Below are 22,564 nucleotides of genomic sequence, written 5' to 3'. Positions count from 1 at the left end.
CTCATTATATACTTTGTTATCATTTCAGTATGTGAAAGTGGAGAATACCCTGCGTATCTGTAGTATAATGTGTGTTTTAACTGTATACCGCGTATCACATACATACACCATCATAACATGAGATAAAGTAGTCAGCCCTCATACTAAGAAAAAATATGAATATTTATCATATGAATTTCGCAAAATCTGAGGACTTTGAACTTGGAACGTAGTCGTCAAAATTAAGTACAGTCGGTTGACTAACAGACGTGGTAACTTATCTATAATACCGGCTACATATAAGGAAGTGGTGATATCGTTTCCACCTCATTTTGCCGCGAAGGATGGCGCGTACAACGATCTTGTTAGCGCTCCTGGTGTGCCTTGTTAATAGATCGATACAAGTAAGTTTTTAGTAAAATATTAATATATTATATATAATTATCTTATTATTTAAATCGAGTTCAGAGTCTCCTTTTCTGCTTTTCCTATTTTTTTGTTTTTCTAAAAACTACTAAAAAACAAAAAAATATTAAATTCCTAAGAGTATAATAAACTCCTAAAGTATCTAAAACCAGGGAGGTAAAAAAAAAACAAATCATTCAATCAATTAAATTAGTGTCAAAAAATTTTTCATTTTCATTTCTCGTGTATGTAAATATCGAGATAAGGGTACATCTTTTTTGCTCTTGCATAAAAAAATATTTTTTTTGGATTTCGTCAGCCTTTAATAATTCCATTAATAAATATTTTGAAATAAACCAATAAAAAAATAATCAATTCCAATTCGGATATACATATAAGTAGGTACCTAAATACCTAACTCGTAAGGAAACTGATTCCTTCCAAACTTTGGCTAATATATATAATAACTATACTTATCCTTACCATTGTTTGTTTCATTTTACTGAAAATAATTTAGCGCAATTACACGATATCAAATTTAGTGGAAAAGAAAACGAAAGAGTATTTCATATATTATATCTATACTTGGCTAATAAGTGTTCGTCGGTTTGCCAGTTGTAATAAAAACCATTAAAACTTAAGAGTAGGTAATAAGTTTTAATTATTTTCATTATTGTAATTATTTGGAAAATAAAACCTTCCACAAATCTTTGTAAAATTAACTTTGAATATTTTTCCAAGTCCACACGGTTGACATTTTTTCATAAAAAAATACGTTGTTATCAAATTTTCATACTTTAATTATTTCATAGGAGTAAATCTTACTATGTATAGGAAAGATAACTAGTTATTATGTGTTTATTAGCAGGTCGTCTCAGCTCTTCGTTCGGCTGAATTATAAACCTAACCCTTCCACAGGAAGGAATCACAATATATGATTGGTGAAAACCGTACAAAAATCCGTTCGGTACTTTTCGAGCTTATCGCGTATCTAGACAGACGTGACAGGGTGACTTTTTATAATATGTAAGGTATATAAGGATAAGCCGGTTGTAATGATAGCAAGTGCATCCAGGTTGGAGAGATAAGGCGTTTGCTAAATTGTATCAATCAAATGAGTTTACACATTGGTGACCCACTGACTTATAATAGAGAACTATTACGTATTTATATCAAGACTGGTTTATTAATATATATTATACGGCGACATAAGGGTTATTAATTTATTTTTATTGTCACTTGTCATGAATGTACATCGAATTACGATCTATATTCATGACATGAAGAACGAATCATAAGAAGTACATCTTTAAGAAAGTAACTTCGGTTGGTGTATAAAATAAAAATACTTTAAACAATACATACATACGAATTGTTTCAATTTTGATAATGTACAATGACCTTTAAAGGTTTAACTTTCTCCTGCGAGTTCCCGAATGCATTCACGAAAACAAAGATGTTGGCGCGGGTTTATAACTGGTCCTCTGGCTGAATCAATCCCTCTGTGAGAATGATTTCGTTGCTTCTCAGCTGTCAAGGCATTTCCTATTTTAGCCGCGAACTGCGGGAGCAATTATAGAATTTTAGGGCAAAATCCACACGATAGCTCAGGAGTAGGGAATCTACTCCTGTGCTATTGTCGTCATAGCAGTGGTAGGACCATATTGACCACACATCGTCCACTTTTACTTAAAATATTTCTTCCCCACAGAGGTCGCTCCCAACGGATGACAGCTATGTCGCAGCCGTCGTCGAGTTCCAAGTGACGAGCAACGCCACAGCAGCCATGGAGAACTACCTCCGGCTCATCAGCGAGGCGGCTGAACAGGTTTGTTTCATGAGGTTACCTACACATTAACACTAGCCATCAAATTATTGGTATAAACCTGAAGAACTACCACGAAACATACAAACACGTAGCACGTTACTAACGTCCACATGGTGTCTCTTTTTTTGCCGTATCGACGTATTACGTGTTTCATGGTAGCTGCCTTGACTATACAAATTTCCGAATGACCATTTCTTTTACCCATGACTTTTTCTATATTATTCTACTTTAACGAAATGCCGAAAGAAACACGTTTGGCAGTGGTGACACGTTGCGAATCTAAATTTATGGAGTAGGCACTTTGTACGTAATACCTACTAATTCCATGCCTAAATTATATGATTTTTTTTTCAGAATGCCGACATTGTAGTGTTCCCAGAAATGACGTTGACGAGGGCAGGGTACTTCACTGTCCCCATCAACTCCACCTTGAAGGAATACCCCACACCTGCTTTGAACCCGGAATTATACGACGATGTGAGTATCACTACCGTACGCATTATTTTTGGTATAGTTTATCCATATAGAAAGGCAAAGGGACCTAAGCCCATAGGTACACCTACCATAGACATCATTTTTCTAAATTTTTTTTTGTTTTATTTATTAAAAAACACGGAAAAGGCGGACTAATATTACTTATAATTTTAACTAAGTACGATGCGTAGAAAATGTAAGGGGAAGCATTTTACCACTTGCGAGACAGACAGATTGTAGAAAAAAATAAATATTACCACAATATTGCCACAGTCCACAGTGAGTAGACAATATAGTTCTCTGATTACAGAACAGATATAACAGTCTGGATTTTATCTCTGTTCTAAATACAGATCACGAGAATGGATTAAATAAAATGTACTTGTAAGATACACCACAACTTGTCACGAAACATCTTATATCTTATCTTTTTGACGATCAACGACTCCATTGAATATATATTTTGGCTCTGTTCGGACTTGGGTTGATAAAATTGGCAAGAAAATTAGTTAGATCAAAAGCATAAACATTTATAAGTTGATCTTTTAAGTCCAAATTCTTTCACGTAGATTTTATTGAAATATCGTTGTTTCTGTAAGCCGTAAGGAGACAGAGCCTAGGGTCCCCTTTTCTACGTTTTCTTCTCCACTTCGACGGTTTCAAGTCAATCATTGACGTAATCAAGCCAGCACTTTTTGGGTTTGTACCTTCCGTCTGGATCAAGCGAAATTGGAATTGTTAGACATTTGCGTGAAATTTTTCATATATATGCAGTAGCTATAAGTATATAGTCAGTGTTAATGTTAACAGTTTAATGAATATAGGAACCATCGACTAATCATGTCGCATGGCGACCCTGCCAGGTTCAGTAGAATTCACTAATACATGATTTCAGGGAATGGTATCCATATCTCGTGCAGCCCGTGAGAATCAGATCTACGTTGTGGTGAACGTGCAGGAGCGGATGGACTGTGCTGACGCCCCTGGCGAATACTGCCCGGAGCAGAAGGTGTATCTGTTCAACACTAACGTCGTGTTTGATAGGACCGGCACTGTCATTGACAGGTTAGACTAGAAGACTATGCTTTTAGAAGCCTCTTATTGTATAATTTTTAATAATAATTAACATAACTGTATCTATAACAAATCTATCTATCATCACATCACATCGATTTTCAGGTACCGCAAGATCAACCTATTCGGTGAAGTGACGCGCACGCCGTCCCTGGACAATTACTTGGGAGTGTTTGACACAGACTTCGGCGTGAGGTTCGGCCACTTCATCTGCTTCGACCTGATGTTCCAGATCCCGGCTGTCCAGCTCGTGGAGAAGAATAGGCTAACCGACGTCGTGTTTACCACTATGTGGTTCTCAGAGCTACCTTACTTGACTGGTGAGTTTTGAATAGTACTTTTACAATAATAAATTAACTATTGGTAAAAAATATACACCAAACCGTTCCTTAGGAATCACGCTATCTATTGAAGAAATAACATGAAAATCCATGCAGTAGTTTTTAAGTTTAACGCGAACAGACAGACAGGCAGACTCGGCAGAGGACTTTGTTTTACAATATGTAAGGATATTGGACGGAAGAGTCGATGATGTAAGGGAAATTGCTAGCAACAACTGCATAAGGTGTCCTAGAACAAAAAAGGTGGGCGTAGATGGAAGGTGCTGTGAGTCACGGAGAGATTGATGATGATATAAATAATATTATGAATCAGTGAAAAATAACACGGATTATCTCTCTCTCATCTGAGCGTCCATTTTCTTCCTCACCGTTAAACGTTGGATTTGACCTAGGGTCCGTTTCCATACTTTTTGGCATTTTTATATACATTTATCCACTGTGCACATCCTTAGTAGAGTTCTACCAATTGATATTTTATCATACAAATTATCATCATCTTTTGTCATTTCATAGCTGTCCAGATCCAAGAGGCGTACGCGTACAGATTAGGCGTCAACTTTTTAGCAGCAGGAGCTAACAATGTGCGCGTAGGCAGTGCAGGTTAGTGTGTCAATGATTTGTTTCACATTCACACATTATCTTTTTTTAAAACGACTTAGATTGGCATCATCCATTCACTACAGATATGAAATTATAGTATAATAGGCTGGAATGATCTATGAAGTAGATAGATCAACTCTTTATTGCATACTAACACTAATTACATTAGTATTATTATAGTAAATGAGCGCAAATATGGACTTATTGTAAATACCTACATTTTTTCCAACCAGTTTAGTTAGAAAAAACAAGAGAAAATGCAATGGGGTGCAATACAAATTAATAAATGATTCACTTTGTTCTTAGTGGCCAGTTACATGCCTACAATCAACCAACATTATTTGATGTTACAAAACAAAATCTTCATACAGGCTCAGGAATCTACTCTGGGAAGGCGGGAGCGTTGGTCAGCACCATGCCAGGGGTACCAACCACTAGACTTATGGTCGCCAGGGTCCCTAAAGTTCCCGGAGAGGTAATACTTACTTACAAATACTGTGAGCAATGTCGAATGGGCCTTCGCATTGGATTAATGTTTGAGAAGAAATGTCTACGTATCAGTCAGATTTTATTTAGTTCGATGAAATTACCTCACGGCAAAGGCTTCCGCTTTGTTTTCCATAATATTCCTCTATGTTCGGCAATTTTCTGCAAACCATGCTGAAATTTGTCAAAGTCGTTCCGCCATCTTGTTCGATACTTAATTTGATACTTGCGACCACAGCTTGCGACCAACTTGGACCACTTGGATTCCAAATAAAATTGTTAATATATTACCATTTAGTCAAGGGTATGGTAAAATTACAAGACATACGTTTTAAACTGTACCTAAAGATCGGTTCAGACTATAACAATTTTACTTCTTAATTGTCTTCAATTAAATTGTCGATATAATTTTTGGCTAGATACTTACAGCTTCTCCTACAGGTGACCGGGTCGTACCCGGGCCCGATCTACGACGCGCCCACGGACCACGACTCGCTGTTCCTCATCACGGATCCCTCGTTCCCCTCCCACGTCAGTCGCGAGCTCACCGACGGCAGGCAAGAGTTCACCATCACCGACGAGGATGTCACTTGCAAGTTCTCCGTCACGCTGAGGCAGACTGAGGCTGAAGTGGTGAGTTTTTTTTATTGTTCTTCATGTGTCATATGTGACAAAAACGCAAAATTTAGAAACAAGTCGACGTTGCCTGTTATTAAATATAAATTAATGCATCCAATGTTTTCAGCATGTGCATGTTTAAAATGGTTCTGAGTGGAGAAAAAACTACATATCTTATTTTATTTATTTTATTGTTAAGGCACACAAATATAATAAAGATCATAAAAACGTAAATTACAACGTCAACGTACAACGATCATAAAAACGTAAGTTACAAATACTATAAACTATTCGCAATCCACTAGAGCGTGCACGGTGTTTCAGAATTAGTACTGCTTTATCCAAATGAGTCAAAGTACAAAAAGGTTACAATGAAAGTAAAAACATTTAATATTTTGGTATTTAAGGGTTCATTAAGAATTGTAAAAAGTAAGGATTAAATACCTATGTCTAGATCAGCGCTACGATGCCTCGGTACTTTTGCACAACATGCTACATGGTTCAGGTTGTACCATAAGTCTGTGGTTATGTTTTGTACGTATATACATAGCAATCCGATTTGGAATTGTTATCAAGTCGTTCGAAAACTTACGATATCCCGATTGATGATTTCAAATAAAACTTAAATAAGTATTTAAAATTTAAAGTCATTTCTTTATTGAGAATTCCGAGTTCTTTAGTGCACTTTGTGTGGCATGATTGCATGTGAAAATATTAGTTGGAAGACGCATGATCATAAAATGGTGTGAGTATTATGTGAGTATCTTAATTTATAAATATTGTTTCTTCGTTGCTTTGTAACTAATACTTTTAAACAGAATCCAATCGCAATTATTTAATAAATCGCCTATGTAGACCTAAAAACATAAATATCTCACTAATATTATATTAATGTGTGTGAGGTTTTGCACTAAGAATGCATATATAATTTAAGACAACAAAAATTATATAGGTAATTAATATTGGAAGGTGATTCCAAATATGATGATACTTCCAGAGTCACAGGTACCGAGCGTACGTGACGGATGGCATCAACATCTACTCTAAGCGGGAGATGGGCATCGCTGCGTGCGCCGTGGTGGCCTGCAAAAATGATACACTTGAAAGTTGCCTTTATAAGTGAGTACTTCAAGGGTACTGGCATATACACAGCTAAACAGCGCAAGATACTCAATACTTTATTTGCAACATTGCAAACAGTGACTTAAAAACACATTAATAACACTTTCATAATATGTAACAAGGTATTCTCTTAGTCTGCTAGCACTTAGGAACGCAAGTGAAAAACTATTTTGCAAATTTTAGACGAATACCGCTAAAGTTCCTGCTTGGAAATAACAGATCTTTCTTATGAGACCTCAGTTCACGCGCGACCCCATCAGACTGCGATCCTATTATTGTTCAATTATGTTTATTATCTCCAGGCTTCAAGCCTCATTAAACAATTTATGACTCTTATGGGTGAAGCAATCGAAGTGGGATTAACTGAATGGTCCCCAATTTGAATAATCGATTCCTTAGTAGGTACAACACACGTAAATACTGATAATCTAAACAAAAATATAAATTTCAGGTTCAACGACAATGAAACAAACGTAGAAGTGCAAGAGTTAGAAATCGAAATGAATACAATAGGATATCACTACAACAGTTCATTGAAATGCAACGACGTAATGTACTATCCTGTGTCAGCCACGAACAAGTTACATCCGTTGAAACCCAACAACTTCACGTTCGTCGACGCTCAACAAAATGGCAGCGAAAATCAAAATGGCGGACGTGCTCAACTGTCACTGAAATTGAATACGCCGCAAAGTGATTTGGTCTCATTAGCTATTTATGGACGAGTTTATATCAAAGATGTAAATCGTTACACTCTTGAAGTAACTGAAGAAGAGATGAATGAATTTATTGAAATAGAAAACAGAATCTATAGAATTTAGTGGTGTACGTATGTGAATATGTTAAGACGATATTTTTTTAATTTTGCTGTTGAGTTGAGACCGTGGGTCCATGGGGTACAGAAGCAAAATCTTTTGTGGCAGATTTCGGCATAATTGCTACGTAACTGGCGATCCAAGAACGGGCAGTTTCTTTGCAGAGAGAATAGCAACGACGAATAATCTCTTTTTATTTTATAATGACAATTAAGTTTTTTTAAATAATTTATTGAACTGATTAAATCAATAATTCATGATAACATATTATACTTATATAGATGTTTCCAAAACAATAAAAACTTTTAAGTTCCATACATATACATTGTATTTATTTATTTTGTAGAATAAATATTTATGTGATATACCTAGTTTCTGTTTTTATAGCTGATGATAACCTAAACTAAAGTAGGTGCAAACAAGAAAAAGTCACGCCTCTGCAAGGTTGGATATCTTACAGAACCTAGCATCTAATAGGTAAGATCGTGTTAGAAAGTACCGTTATATCAATTAGGGACATTAAAATTCATAAAATGCAAATACGATTAGGATAGCTTATTAACAAATTGTTCCAGCGATACAAGTACCGAGCGGCAGCGTTCTCCGGCGTGCGCACGTTCTCCGGCATCGCAACCGGCGGAACCAGGCTCTGTTCCATCGTCGCCTGCGCAGGAGACACCATTGACACTTGTGGAACGAGGTTATTGTCTATTCGTATATCTTAGACCTGGGGTATTAAATCAACGATTGTGCTTTATTCCAAAAAGGCGCTCACCCTTAATAGACTCTTAATTCTATTTTATTTTAATCTGGGAATGCTCGAATAAACGAAGTTTTACGAAACTTGTTCAAGAGTTCCTCTTTAGAAATGGTATGAGTATTGACTGCATAATGTTTCAGTAGTTGAGAAATAGGAACAAGAATTTATCCCTTATTTAGGAATATTTTGGAATACTCTTACTAATATTTCAGGTATTCGGTAATACCTGAAATATTAGTAAGATATATAAATATTAGTAATATTAGTAAGATATATAAATATAGATAAATATTAGTAAACCGCAACTTCTATATTTTACTCATAAACAATAAAATACTTAATTTATTGTCTAAGATAAGACAGGATAAGGACAAAGATATAAGGATAAGTATGAGTCACAATATAGAAAAACCTTGAATAAAGTACCAATTTCATGGATTTATAATTTCAGGTTCCCAACATACTTGGACGATGCGACATCAACCTTTGAAGAACTGTCGATCATCGCGACATTTCCAACTCCCGTACTGAACACCACTTTAACAGCCCAGGATTCAGAATTCTTCCCCATCTCCCTTAACGTGGCCATCATGCCTTTAGAACCCCAAGATACTACATTTACGGAAGAAATTCAAGGTCCAAACACAGTTTTTACGTACACTCTTGAGAATCATGACGTGAAGTTGTACACTTTTTCTGTTTGGGGCAGAGTCTACGGTTGGGATGGTTATGATGAGAGTCCTCCAGTGGGAGACATAGATTGGGACGTGCAGCCATCACCAGGCGATGGTGAGCCGGATTCTTCATCCGTACATCTGTTGTATAAAATGCTCTTGTTGCCTACTCTGGCTTTGATGCGCTTTGTCAATTAGGAAATCTGTGGTGAGGGAGTGCTCGTAAACTTTCATTTCTTTAGTTTTTTGTAAATCCTTCTACATTTTTATTCAAACATAGTCTGTTTTCTTATTTCTATAAAAAAAAAATTCGGTGGCAATTAAAGCCAGTCCGCTATTTTTGTGCTTTCGTAAATTACAAAAATCATATATATTTGACAAAAAAAATTATTATTACGACACTGACTATGAAGAAATCTAAAGTCTTAGGAAAGGATTTAGTTGGTAACAAACATATCCACTGTCATATTGTAATGTTAGAACATATAAATCCATGTCTATTGAAATGAACTTTAAAATAAACTTATTTTCCACTTCAGTTGATTTTTTCTAAGTATCTCAGTCTGCTGATATATATTTAATTGATATTGTATCAATCGAACAATAATATAACATTCAGTTTAGTGATCTACTGCAGAGAAAATAAGCGCATAGATAAAAGTATTTTAGAACAGAAACTACTTACATATTATTGAAATATAACTTATTGCAAAATTATTGTTTGAGAGAGTGGTTGCATGAAATATCTGTCTCATTTTATTAATATAATATATATAATAAACGGCTAATAGGTACGATTTGTATTGTGAGATGAAGTTGTAAATATAGTAGAGTTATTCATTTTAATCCAGTAACTTTAAAAATAAAAAAAAACGAAAAAGAAAACAGAAAAACAGAACACCTGTAATTACGTTTCGTTAAATAGAGAGTCATTCGCAGAGTTTTATTATTATTAGTATAAGTATGATGTTATATGTGTTACTAGCTTTATGCCCGCGCCTTCGCCTGCGTAAATTTCCCACCGTTATTTTACCTGGATGAATGGCACCCTATGTCTTTCTCCATACTTCAAACTACATGTATGCAAAATTTCAAGTGGATTGTTGTGTAGATAAGAAGAGGTTAAAAAACAACTTACTTTCTATATTATTATTGTATAATAATAGTAGAATCCTAATTAATATTTTAAATGCAAAAGTAAGTTTGTTTGTTACTTCTTCGGGCCTTATCTGTGTATTCATTCTTCTTGAAGTTTTGCATATGTAGTTTGAAGTATGGCGAAGGACATGCTACCTTTCATCCCGGAAAAATAAAAGTTCTCGTGGGAAATTTAAGCGGGCGAGGCCGCGAGCAAATGCTAGTTTAATGTAAATAATAAATTTGTACATTTTTTATGTTTATGAAATTAATAACAAGTGATTGCCACCTCGGGCTGTGAATCCATAGGATTACATGTATTAATTAGATTAAAAGGCAATTTATCAAATATTTATACTTATAAATCTATTTTTAAAGTTCCCATTAGATTTATTACAAGTAATATGAATGTAGTTAGAAATAAATGAATTGGTTATTAACTATAGGGATAAGTATATTTGAAAATTATTGTTTTTAAATAAGCAACGGTATTCTCATGTTGCATATAGATAGGTAAATATAAAAATATTGCTACTTCAGGCTGTGAAAATATTAGAATATGTAGTGTATATTGCGTGTAAAAAGTCGAGATGGATGGTACTCGTACGTACGTATTTATTGTAAGCAGTATTTTTAATTGCTTGTCCGTTGTTTTAAGTTTTTTTATATATTTCAGTTCCCTATCGATTTATTAGAAGTAATAAGTAAGTTGAATGTTGAAGATATCATTTTTTTATTAGGTATTAGGTATTGGTAGGTATTATTTATTATTTTAAAAATAGTTTTATAAAAATAACAATAAGTATTTTTATTTGTAATTTTCCAGACCTAGAAATTTGTGATGCCAGCTCCACACTGTCGCCGAACTCGGACATGCCGACGCGAATGTGTGAACGTGCTTTTATTTACCGCAATGAAAAACCAGCAATGTATACCGAATCCGCCAAAGCTTGGCAAACTGTTCTACGACAGTGTGGATAAATGGTAGGTAGATGCCAATTCGAATGATAGTTTTTTACACAGTTAGTCCACGATGCCAAATATTAGTTAATTAAGTTGCTGATAGATAGATACATAAATTAGTTACTAATAGATAGAACTACATAAGCATATATCATGAGGGGGGGTTGAAAATGGTTAAAAAACATCAGGTGATTCTGACATCTGGAAGCCCCCTAGGTATTTTTGGGTAGTTTAGTTCGCGTAAGTTAACTACACTTAGTGGTATCTTCATGGTAAGTAAAAGTGTAACTTTACCATCAGTGGTACCCATGGGCATGATATGATTGTAATAATTTTAGCAGTCTTTAAATTAGTTTGTATGTAGGGTGAGATGGACGTTAAGAACGATGCACAATACTACTCAAGCTTTAAAAAGGTTACATAGATAATAAATTCTGTCCCGTTTTGTGTTGGTTTTTGTTTTTAATATTTGTTATTGTATTATATTACTTTTATAATATATTATTACATTTATAATTATATGTTCTGATATATTATTAGGTATACAAATTAGATATTAGAGATTGTTCATATAAACTTTATTATACTTTGGCGGAGGAAATTAAGTGCTTAAATATAAAATTAGAAGTAATTAATGGCTTAGTATTACTAAGCCAATAGTAATATAATGTCATGTTCGTGGAAATACTATTATTATTTTTGTTTTTTGAAAAGCCTTGCCTACATTTTTATGTGCAGTTGTGCAGACATAGCTTAGGGGGGTTATGTGTCTGTACATACCATGATAAATACACTATTTATATTCTAGAATTTTTTTTCTAGAAAATTGAATTTGTACTTTCTTACTGAAATAAAATATTTCACCGCGGGCAAGCTATATCTACGATTTAGTATTAGTGGTATTTAGTAGGTAGTACTTAGTAGTACTCTACACAGGAATTATTTTTATAATAGCTATACTTTTGTTTTGTTTTTAGTCTCTGAAAGATAAATTATTGTGGGCACGGTTGAGGTTAAGTTTCATTAAATTCACAATAAAACTACGACATTTTTATTTACTCCATCCGTGTAGAACCGTGACAAATAAAAACAGAAAAAGTAATAGAAGCTAGTTTTAGTTGTGTGTGTACATGTTCAGTCTAGGTAATTCTATCAATTAACAAATTGATAACTGGGTGTCTGGGATAAGTACAATAACTATGAAGTAAGTTACAATGCTATAAAAATAAACCTATGAACTAAATAAATAGCAATCAGAGACTAGTAAAAAAAATGTCAGAAGTGGGATTCGAACCCACGCCCACAGAAGTGGACTGCGACCTGAACGCAGCGCCTTAGACCGCTCGGCCATCCTGACTGCCTGATGGGAGCCGTATTTATCATATGCTTGCTAAACTAGACAACCGAAACTGTGATACTGTATATATACTTACATTTATTTTTATTGTACTTTTATTTGTTCATTTATACTTTTCTTTTAATATCATTAAATTTGTTTAATATTTACTAGACAATAATACCTATGATACAACATACTTACGACATGATAATAATTTTTAAAATAAGTTATTTAAATAGGTAATTTGGTGGCAGGTTTTCCTTCTAATGGACCAGTAAGCTTGTATATGATATTATGTGATGGTGAACAACCAAAAAACTTTTATTATTCAGTGTCAATTTAATGTCCTATAAACAGAAAATAGATATTAAAGTAGGTACTCCGACGGAGTGCCTATTAATTCCATGTTATTAACATTTTTAAATGGCGTGAAGTAATATGAGAAGTGTGACAGATTTGGTATGTCAATCAATCAACCAATCACGGTTAATTACAACTGTTTTGCCTAAGGCCAGGGTCTGTAAATTTTATAAGTTTATATTTATAAATATAAATTTCAACGAAGCCTTAAATTTTAAAAATTTATATTTTTAAATATTTATATTAAAATATTAAAGCTTTAAATTTTAAAAAATTATATATTTATATATAATTTTTTAAAATTTAAAGCTTTAAATCTACCTACCTCTATCTTTAAAGCTACTACCGGCCGCCGCCTACCTGACGTTAACCCATTGAAAGACGATGACAAGTTCAGTTGATTCCCGTACCTGCCTCATACGACTTTAGGGAATATATTATTCTAGTGCGGGAACCATAAGTTAATATCATAATTAATATCACTACATAGTACAAAACAAAGTCGCTTTCGGCTATCTGTCTGTCTGTAATGTATGCTTAGATCTTAAAAACTATACGCAATGGATTTTGATGATTGATTCAAGAGGAAGGTGTAGGTGTATGTAGTGTGGTTTTACTCGAGCGCAGCCGGGTCGGGCCACCTGTATATGAGAAAATGATTTTGCAAATAAGTATGCAAGTGCAGTGTGTGTGTATTTATGATACCTAAAAATAGAGTTCCCGGAATACTAGGTACCTATAAATTATCAAAAGTAAAATATCCATGCCAAAATGGAATTGGATGCCATACATTGCGTGTTTTTCTTACGGCCGATACATAATCTCCTTATTGAAGCAACAATACATGAGTTACATCTACCATATAACCGACTTAATTAAAAAAATCAATACAAAACCATGTTGTAGACAAAACAGAATCTATGTTTTTTCCTGCCAGTTGACTGGAAGAGATCCCTCCATGGGATAAGTCCGCCGTTGCTAGTGCTTTTTCTGTTTCTGTGTGTTTGTGTTTTTAATTAGGCAATAGTCAGTAAAGTTATTTCTAACAAACAAAGAATTGTAATTGCAGTTAAAAAAAACTGCCACCGAATACAGAAATCGGAAATTATTTCTATCGAAATCTGTATTTTGTAATTCTTTAAAGAACTAGTGGAGTCACTCAGATAATTTTGTGCTCCCACTGTACTTACTTATCTAACATGGGAATGAAACCAATATTGTTGGCACGATGCCTGACCGGCTTTGTTTAGATTTTTATTATTATCTTCTTAATGCGTAGATCTTCTAATTCATTCATAATTCAAAGTTTAGTATTCAATAAATATTATTTGGCAGTTTTATTTTTTTCTATAAAAATTAAAAAAAATGAAAGTTGCCAAAATTAAACAATCTTGATTTTACACGTTTAATACAAATTTCAGACGAAATATGTTTGACTGGCTATATAAAGAAAAAGAGAACTAAGCACCAGACATTTTATTAAATAAGGAACATCAACATATTCCGACTACATCTGACGCCCCGGTCGCCCCGCAGCGCCCCCATCACAAACAAATAAACAGTACCGATCGAGTTATCTTTAACGTCACACTTGTTTCTAGATCGTTGTATTGTTATGATGTACGTGATGCATTTTGTGTATCTGTGAAAACATGAGCGTGTCAGTGAAAGTTTTCTGTTTACTCCTGACTGCGATTCGGATTTCAGATCAGGTAATTGGCTGACGGCAAAAGAATCTATTTCTATCTTTACTATTATTACGAAGAGTTTGTGAGTTTGTATGTTTGAAACTACCGAACCTATTTCAAAAATTCTTTCGCCATTAGAAAGGTACATTATCAAAGACTATACTTTATCTCAAAATTCCCACGGTAGCGAAGCCCCAGGCAACATCTAGTATCAAATATAGCTGGAAAAAAGTTAGGAGTAGACTTTTCGACGCCTTTAATTCATATGTGACACCAGCAGTGCAAACACACATTTCATGTAAAAGAAAATGTTACTTATGACATTTTCTTTTACATGAAATTTGTAAACAATCTCTTCAATTGAATAAAAGAAGAAGAATTTGTTTGAACGTTTCTCTGGAAAACAAAAGAGATCGAGAAGATCGAATTGAACCAAATGATGGATGTTCTTCTATTTAATTTGGTTAAATTATAATAATATTTTAGATTTTTTTTTGTTTGATAACAAAACAAACACATTACATAGGTACACAGAGTAGGTGTATATATACCTACCTACCTACCGTGATACGCTGAAGTAAACAAATAAAAGAATAACATTCTAGAGATACAAATATGATTTTTAACTTTATGCTTCAGATTGTCTGTAACTGGAGGAAGTTTATTGGAGAAAATATTTTTATAACAAATTAATTATACATATATATATTATATTCATAGTTGTATTGATAATATTAATAGTTACTACTGTCATTGTTTTTAGTAGTTGTGTTCATATTTAATAACGTTTTGTAAAATAAAATCGTTTAATAAAATTTGTCTAACAAATAAAATTAAAAAGTTTATTTGTTAGACAAATTAAAAAAACCCCGACTTTCAATATTTATTTCGCTACAACTTTTGAACGGCCACGTACACAGACTGACAGATAGACACACTTAGCGGTCAAACTTATAACACCCCTCTTTTTGCGTCGGGGGTTAACAAAACATATGACAAAATAAATTAAGAAATAAAATTATTTACTCGAATGTGCACATCAGTAAACTTACAATGCCATGGGTTACTATGGGGCAGCAATTACAAGCGAATTTGCAATTAATTTTGCTAGCTTTGATGTGCTGTTTGCTATACATATCGGTCTTGGGTCAAAGTACAGTAACTTATCAATTTATATTTTGATATTTTGCTGAAACATTGTTTTGGCGAAAATGTTTGGTTATCTACTAAATAAAACCTGTCACGGTTTAATATGAGACTAGTGCCTATACCTAAACTGTTACCGCTAAAGTAATTTAAGTAAAGTAATAATTTAGTAAAGTAATTTAACATTTAAGTAATCTGTGTTATTGTCAATCAAGCCTTCTCCTCAGTTGTTCCTCGAGGTTCAGGTAGACATAAAAAATTAACAAATTGTTTTGAATCAAGGTAAGGATCATTGTTACGAAGAATTACAAAAAATATTTTTATTTATGTACCAGATATGAAAAAGATAAAATAACGTAACTAGCAAAATCGTGCTCGACTACCGATTTTAAAACCCGAGTACATTTGTTAAAAGTCACGTTCTGTTTTGCATATATTTTATCGGATGTTGAACTCCACCTCAATTGTACAACTCTGATGCGAATGTATGTCTCTTTGTTTTATTTATATAACACTAGCTAGTTAGCTAGCTGACTTCGCTCCCGTAGGATATTCGGGATAAAAAGTACCCAAGTGTTATTCCAGGTTATATTATAGGTACTGATAGGTACCACAACTAAACCTTTAATAACTCTATTAAAAAAAACTATCAAAATCCGTTGCGTATTTTAAATAGGTATCGTAAGCATTCGTGAAGACATACAGACAGCGGGAAGCTACTTTGTTTTGTGCCACGTTATGTAGTGACGTGTTATAATAATTTAGATATTTTCTGAGAATTTTCCTCAAAAGGAAAATAATACTCTTACTGAATCACTTTTTCGTCTTGATGTTTGTCAGAAACTCGTTGTACAAGATTTTAGTTTAAATTTTTTAAATGAAGGTCTCTTACTGTACCTACTAAGTTTTTACCTTTAGTTTAGGTACAATGAAGTATGTTACGTAAACTAGATTTTGAAATAAGGAAAACTTAATATTATAGAATACTGTGTACTGCGGTGAGGCGGATAAGGAGAGATCCCTCGCTGGAGTGGTCTGTGTCATCCTGAGTACTGAATGTGTACTTACTACTACTTAATACTTTCCACATAATAAATAAGCACATACACTAGGTACGTCAGTCATACCGGACTCGTTCTGGGTGTCAATTCTGCAATAATGATAAAAGTTACCTAGGATTTTATGTCCCCGAAAAATGGACTTAAGATGTCATTATGGGTTTCAACTGTTTTTTTGCACTACCAAATAGGCAAACAGGCATGCTGCCCACCTGATGGTATGTGGTCACCACAGTCTATCAACGCCTGTGTTAGATAATATCTATTTTCAAAAATTATATAACATAGGTTAAATTAGACAAGCTGTTTTACTGTAAAGTAATTTCAATCGAACTGAATAGGAAAGCAAGTAAAATTCAATTAAAGGTGAAAGTATCAATGAGGCGACTTAATAAAACAAGAAGACCAAGGAAAGTGATATTATTCAAAATCCAACAGTTTTACAAAATAACTTGAAAAATATCATACCATACTAAAATGTTACCATACTAGTTTAATATCGCTATAAAATTTAAATAAAATTAACAAAATAAAGAACAAGGTTCATAACAAAAAGATACATAGAAAAGATACTTAGCTTTTATCTGTTGGAAGCTCGTAACAGAACGAATCAAAATGGTTACGGATCAACCTTTTATGTTAATGGCCCCCTCCGATCTCAACCGACCGGAAAGGGCAAATTTAAAATCAAACGTTTCACAAAGATTGCCATTTCAGAAAAACGAACAAAATATTACCAATATAAGTATACAAAATAAACCTTAAGTAAATTGATCTAATTTTAGGTAACACTTTATATTATTCTTGAGAACTTTCTACAAATTATATGGATATCACCTGCAACACTGGGGGTGTCGCACGCGCGTTACAACTATGTTGCTTATGCAACACACCGGTACACAATAATGCAAGCGCTGCTGTTTGGCGGAGACTGAGGTACTCATGCAGACGACCTTTGTACCAAGGCCTACCTCTGGTCACTCAACTTTAAAAGTTAAACAATAATCAAGCAAACATTATATTAATTTGGCTGAACATAGAGCTTGTTACGTTTATTACTAAAATTAACGTAAAATTGTATTAATTGTGTAAAGGCATCTGACTGGGCAAGTAACTTTAACAAACTGGTGAACTAAGTACACGTCCGCAGTTTTCTCCACGATTTTGTTCTTCGGCGGAAGTAATTTTTGTATAAAATATTTTTTTTTAGAAATCGACGCCAGAAAGCGACAGCTATGTGGCAGCGGTGGTCGAGTTCAAATTGACGAGCAATTCCACTCAAGCCCTCAAAGAATATGTTCACTACATCACGATGGCATCTGAAAAGGTAACCATATGTATCATGTGAAAACTGCTGGCTATCATGTGAAAGCTAAGTTTCGAACGACCAAACAAAAATTGTAAAAATTATGAAATTCTATTGGTTTAGGTGAGCTCTGCGAGTCCTAACCCATGTAAACATTCGTAATTTTTGACAGAGCACTAGTGTCAAGTTCAGTCCTAAATCTTTTGTTAAATTGTTTGTGCTCCTCCCTAACCCTATATGCCTTTTAATTGAAACCAATATCTCTAGAATGCAGACGTGGTGGTGTTCCCGGAGATGACCCTGGTGAGGAAGGCGGAGGTCGTTAGGGTTCCTATCCACGGCTCGCTGCGGCAGCACCCGATACCTGCACTTACTCCACATTTGTATGACGAGGTGAAAATTGTATTGTTTACAGCCGAGCCTTTAGGCGATTGGGACAAAATCTTACACCTGACACCTGTTTTAACAATAGATAACTCGATAAGAAGCCGAATCTTCAAAATTCGGCTTCAAAGCCGTCCAAGTGACCGGGACCTCGCGAGGTTAAGAGAGAATCTGGTATAAAATCATAAACAAGTAAAGCTTAAACAGTTTTTCATTTATTACATGTTATTGTTACATATTATTACATGCTTTTTAAACATTTAAATAGATGAAAATATTCAGAAAATTTAAAGGATTCCAATTCTTTCGTCTTTCCACTTAAGTTTTTAATTCTGAAATTACTTTTCCTTCCAGCCCCTGGTAGCCATATCGAAAGCAGCTCGCGACAATGGGATCTACGTTGTGATCAACGTACAGGAGCAGATGGACTGTTCATCATCCCTCGGAGAATACTGTCCTGAGAAGAAGGTTTACCGCTTCAACACCAACGTTGTGTTTGACAGAAGCGGCGCTGTCATTGACAGGTAACCCAGGGAATGTCATATACCTCCTGCTGGGGCACTGATCTTGCTTATAAAATGACGTACTTCTAATAAGGATGTACTTACTTACGTCTTATATGATATGATACTATGCATGGATAATAAAGATGCGCCATGGTCATGAACACATATAAAGAAAAATAGAACGACTGTGCGTACGTTAGACTGTCACGATTCGACGATTCCACGCCAATAGTTTGATTTTGATGTAACTTATGATATAAATACCTTACAAAGAACAAGAAGCAAGAATCTGAAAAAAAACCCAATGGATCCTTTTACCTCAGATACCGCAAGATCAACTTGTTCGGCGAGGCCACACGCCACCCGGCCCTGAAGCAGGAACTGGGCATCTTCTCCACCGACTTCGGCGTCACCTTTGGCCACTTCATCTGCTTCGACGTGCTGTTCCAGGTCCCTGCTGTCCAGGTCGTCCAGAAATATAACTTGACTGATATCATCTTCCCAACTATGTGGTTCTCCGAGATGCCGTTTTTGACTGGTTTGTTATTTTCTGATTATATATGTTATGTTGGCTAAACCCCAAAGTGCGGCTTGTCTCAATTGCTGCGCTCAATTGGCTTTGACTCTGTGTAGTCTCAGACCTAGTTTTAGGCTTTATCATAACAGCTAGACCTAATTGGTCAATAAACTTCTTTTGCGCTGTTCCCAAAAGGTTAAAGATTTTAAAGATTAGTTAAAACATAACACCCTGATATATTATTCGAAAGATAAGGATAAATATCTCCTGAATAGACATTGGATGGAAATAAATATAAATAATGAAAAATATTTTTTTTCAGCTGTTCAAAATCAACAGGCGTACGCGTACAGTATGAATGTGAACTTCTTAGCTGCTAACGCTAACAACATACACGTCGGAACTGCGGGTGATTTACTTTCTGATCATTAGTTTTTCAATCAATCAATTCATTTAAGACAGGGAAAACTGTAGATTGTATACTGTTATAATGATAAAGATAAAGCATCAAAGAAGTCTTTTTTTAGAATTAACATTCGAAAAAAAGACTTAAAAAAAGTTAATGAGATAACAATCAATCAACATTTTTGAAAATAAATATTTCAGGTTCAGGTATTTACTCCGGAAGAGCTGGTGCTCTCGTTAGCATGATGACTGGCATCCCTTCCACGAGACTGCTTGTCGAAAGGGTCCCGAAGGTTCCAGGAAAGGTAATTTCTTTATCCATCACATGCCAATAAAATTAATAGTAGAATCGATCTACAGGACCGCAAATCAGACAGACAGATCACAAAGTGATAACGGTTTTGTTGTACTTTCAGAGGTATTAGGTAGTGCGGTGGCCGGTTGCAAAATCACAGCTGAATTTACAACAAATTAAGCTTTATTTCTTGAAGCTGAAGCCGCGGGGGCTTTATTGCCCCTAATACTACAGGGAAAACAGGGAGAATGAGAGACCTATATATATATACTCTTCTTTTCCAGTTAACAAGGACATACCCAGGACCCATCTTCAATAATCCTTCAGACCCTGACAACCTGTTGCTGAACAAAGACGTGTCTCTGGCCAGCCACGTCTCCAAGGAGCTGGTCTCCGGGTTCCAGGAGTTCTCCCTCACGGAGAAGGACGTCCGCTGTAAATTTACTGTTAGGATCAATCAGACAGGACAGGTTGGTATTCTGATTTTTATAGAAATAGACGGACTTAGACTTTGTTAGATCCAGATAACACAAAAGACCAAAGTAGAACTTACTACCTTTACTACTTTTAATTTGATATTATCGAAATATGTAAAGCGCATTACCATGCCCATAGTTATTAGGAAGAAAACCTATATATATAATACGATTAAAAGGGTCAAACTACTAGGAAGAATGAAACATTTTCATTCATGTAATTAGAGGCCGTGTGTGCTTATGTGATCGACCGTGGAAAGTTTTCGAAAAAACAAAGAAAAGAAAAAAAGGAAAAAGTTTGATGTTCCCGAAAGAATATTCGCCATACCTACTTCCATACGAATAAAATGTGTTAATGTCTGCTTGTCTCTCTGTTTGTCACGTTAAATTAATTATTAATATTTCCAGTCCCACAAATACCGCGCGTTCATTCAAGACTCCAGCAACACGTATGTGAAGCGTCATGTGGCAGTCGCTTCTTGCTCAATAGTCGCCTGCAGATATGATGACGTCGTTAGTTGTCCATACAGGTACGTATTGTGCACAGTACTATGAATACAGTCTCTCTCTCTCTTTTGCGTGTTCCCGGTTTCAATCATGACTGTGTGAGAGGCCTCGAACCACGAAACCTGTTAAAAAAAGCTTTTTGAAGATTCGGATTTGATTTTATGACCGGCCGCCTGCATGATGCCAATCGTCTTTGGAAGAATGTAGTTGGAATCTGTATAAATTATGTTTTTAGTTTTCGCTTGTAAATAAAATAAATTGATAAATGCTAGTGTGCGGGTTTGTGCGCTTGCGCCCTCTTATGCCGAATTCGGGCAGATGGCAACGCAAATAAATGAACATTACGTAGATTGTATGAGAGCTTTTTTTACCGCAATGAAAAACCAGCAATGTACGCCGATTCCGCCAAAGTCCGGCGAACTGTCACGGGATTATGTATAGCTATCAAAATTTCAGGTAAGAAAGATCGAACTACCAACGTATTGTGTTCCTGAAAATAAGATTTAATTTATTTATGTTTCAGATTCAGTGCAGAAGATGCAAAAGTGGAATTTGAAGAATTACAAATAGAGATGACAACGTACCCTCACCGTCATAATTCTAGCTTGGATTGTGAAAATATCATATACTACCCTGTATCCCTGAGAATAAATAAATTCCCGCTCGATTCCCATAACTTCACGTATTCCGAATCAAATCAAAATGGCGATAATGAAAATGGCGGACGCGAAAAAATAAGCTATAAATTGAATGCTCCTCAAAATGATTTGATTGCATTTGCTGTTTGGGGAAGAATATATGATAAGGATATTTCCGGCTCTTATCACGTCACGGAAGAAGATGAAAGTAATTTTAGTCAATTCGAGAATATGATTTATAAAACTGTATAATTATCTAATGCGAAACATCAAAGACCTTCGGTTTTATTGTTTTGTTTATAGTCACATACGTAGATATGGTCGGATACCTAGGTAAGCCGATGACCGTGCGAAGTGGAAACGAAAAAGTTGGAAAGCGGACCCTGGGCTCCGACGCTCAATGATTGGGGAAGCTACCGGGAAAACGCTCAGATGAGAGAGTTCCATATGTAGATAATTCGCATTTTTAAGAATAGTTAAATAAGTACATTCAAATGTTTGTAGTTAATTTAGAGTGGCAAAAATTAATTTTCACGACAAATAAAGACTGCTAACCAATTTTTATAGGAACAAACTGTGCAATACTTTTGTATAAACTATGTTATTAAACAATAACAACGAAAGTCTTGGATTTTTATTTATTATTGGGTCAGAAGTAATTCT

At 34.8% G+C, this 22,564-nt stretch overlaps 2 protein-coding genes and 1 non-coding gene across 3 annotated transcripts; 2 read left to right on the top strand and 1 right to left on the bottom strand.

Annotated features, from left to right (window-relative positions):
* The first annotated feature begins 272 nt into the window (after nt 1-272).
* On the top strand, nt 273-9,714 carry LOC128679429 (vanin-like protein 1). Its single transcript, XM_053761679.2, has 10 exons — nt 273-383; nt 2,096-2,212; nt 2,567-2,689; nt 3,582-3,751; nt 3,866-4,080; nt 4,615-4,701; nt 5,073-5,176; nt 5,629-5,820; nt 8,318-8,442; nt 8,954-9,714. Exons 1-10 carry the CDS (start codon nt 324-326, stop codon nt 9,372-9,374), a joined length of 1,614 nt encoding a protein of 537 aa, XP_053617654.1. The 5' UTR covers nt 273-323; the 3' UTR covers nt 9,375-9,714.
* A 2,835-nt stretch (nt 9,715-12,549) lies between these two features.
* TRNAL-CAG (transfer RNA leucine (anticodon CAG)) lies at nt 12,550-12,633 on the bottom strand. The gene has a single exon. It is a non-coding gene; the product is annotated as a tRNA-Leu (tRNA).
* A 1,889-nt stretch (nt 12,634-14,522) lies between these two features.
* LOC128679430 (vanin-like protein 1) lies at nt 14,523-22,524 on the top strand. Its single transcript, XM_053761680.1, has 10 exons — nt 14,523-14,687; nt 18,078-18,194; nt 18,441-18,566; nt 18,912-19,081; nt 19,387-19,601; nt 19,903-19,989; nt 20,187-20,290; nt 20,565-20,750; nt 21,165-21,286; nt 21,787-22,524. Exons 1-10 carry the CDS (start codon nt 14,628-14,630, stop codon nt 22,151-22,153), a joined length of 1,554 nt encoding a protein of 517 aa, XP_053617655.1. The 5' UTR covers nt 14,523-14,627; the 3' UTR covers nt 22,154-22,524.
* Nucleotides 22,525-22,564: the final 40 nt, after the last annotated feature.

The sequence above is a fragment of the Plodia interpunctella genome, chromosome 21 (genome assembly GCF_027563975.2).
Source record: "Plodia interpunctella isolate USDA-ARS_2022_Savannah chromosome 21, ilPloInte3.2, whole genome shotgun sequence".
NCBI classification, from domain to species: domain Eukaryota; kingdom Metazoa; phylum Arthropoda; class Insecta; order Lepidoptera; family Pyralidae; genus Plodia; species Plodia interpunctella.
This window is presented reverse-complemented; position numbering and strand designations above follow the sequence as displayed.

What these genes read in the sequence shown, in the direction of transcription:
- LOC128679429 (XM_053761679.2), top strand. Translation starts at nt 324, where the DNA reads ATGGCGCGTACAACGATCTTGTTAGCGCTCCTGGTGTGCCTTGTTAAT. An exon ending in TCAGCGAGGCGGCTGAACAG is followed by an intron (nt 2,213 to 2,566) that starts GTTTGTTTCATG and finishes TTTTTTTTTCAG; the next exon opens with AATGCCGACATTGTAGTGTT. An exon ending in TGTGCGCGTAGGCAGTGCAG is followed by an intron (nt 4,702 to 5,072) that starts GTTAGTGTGTCA and finishes ATCTTCATACAG; the next exon opens with GCTCAGGAATCTACTCTGGG.
- LOC128679430 (XM_053761680.1), top strand. Translation starts at nt 14,628, where the DNA reads ATGAGCGTGTCAGTGAAAGTTTTCTGTTTACTCCTGACTGCGATTCGG. An exon ending in CGATTCGGATTTCAGATCAG is followed by an intron (nt 14,688 to 18,077) that starts GTAATTGGCTGA and finishes ATTTTTTTTTAG; the next exon opens with AAATCGACGCCAGAAAGCGA. An exon ending in TCACGATGGCATCTGAAAAG is followed by an intron (nt 18,195 to 18,440) that starts GTAACCATATGT and finishes CAATATCTCTAG; the next exon opens with AATGCAGACGTGGTGGTGTT.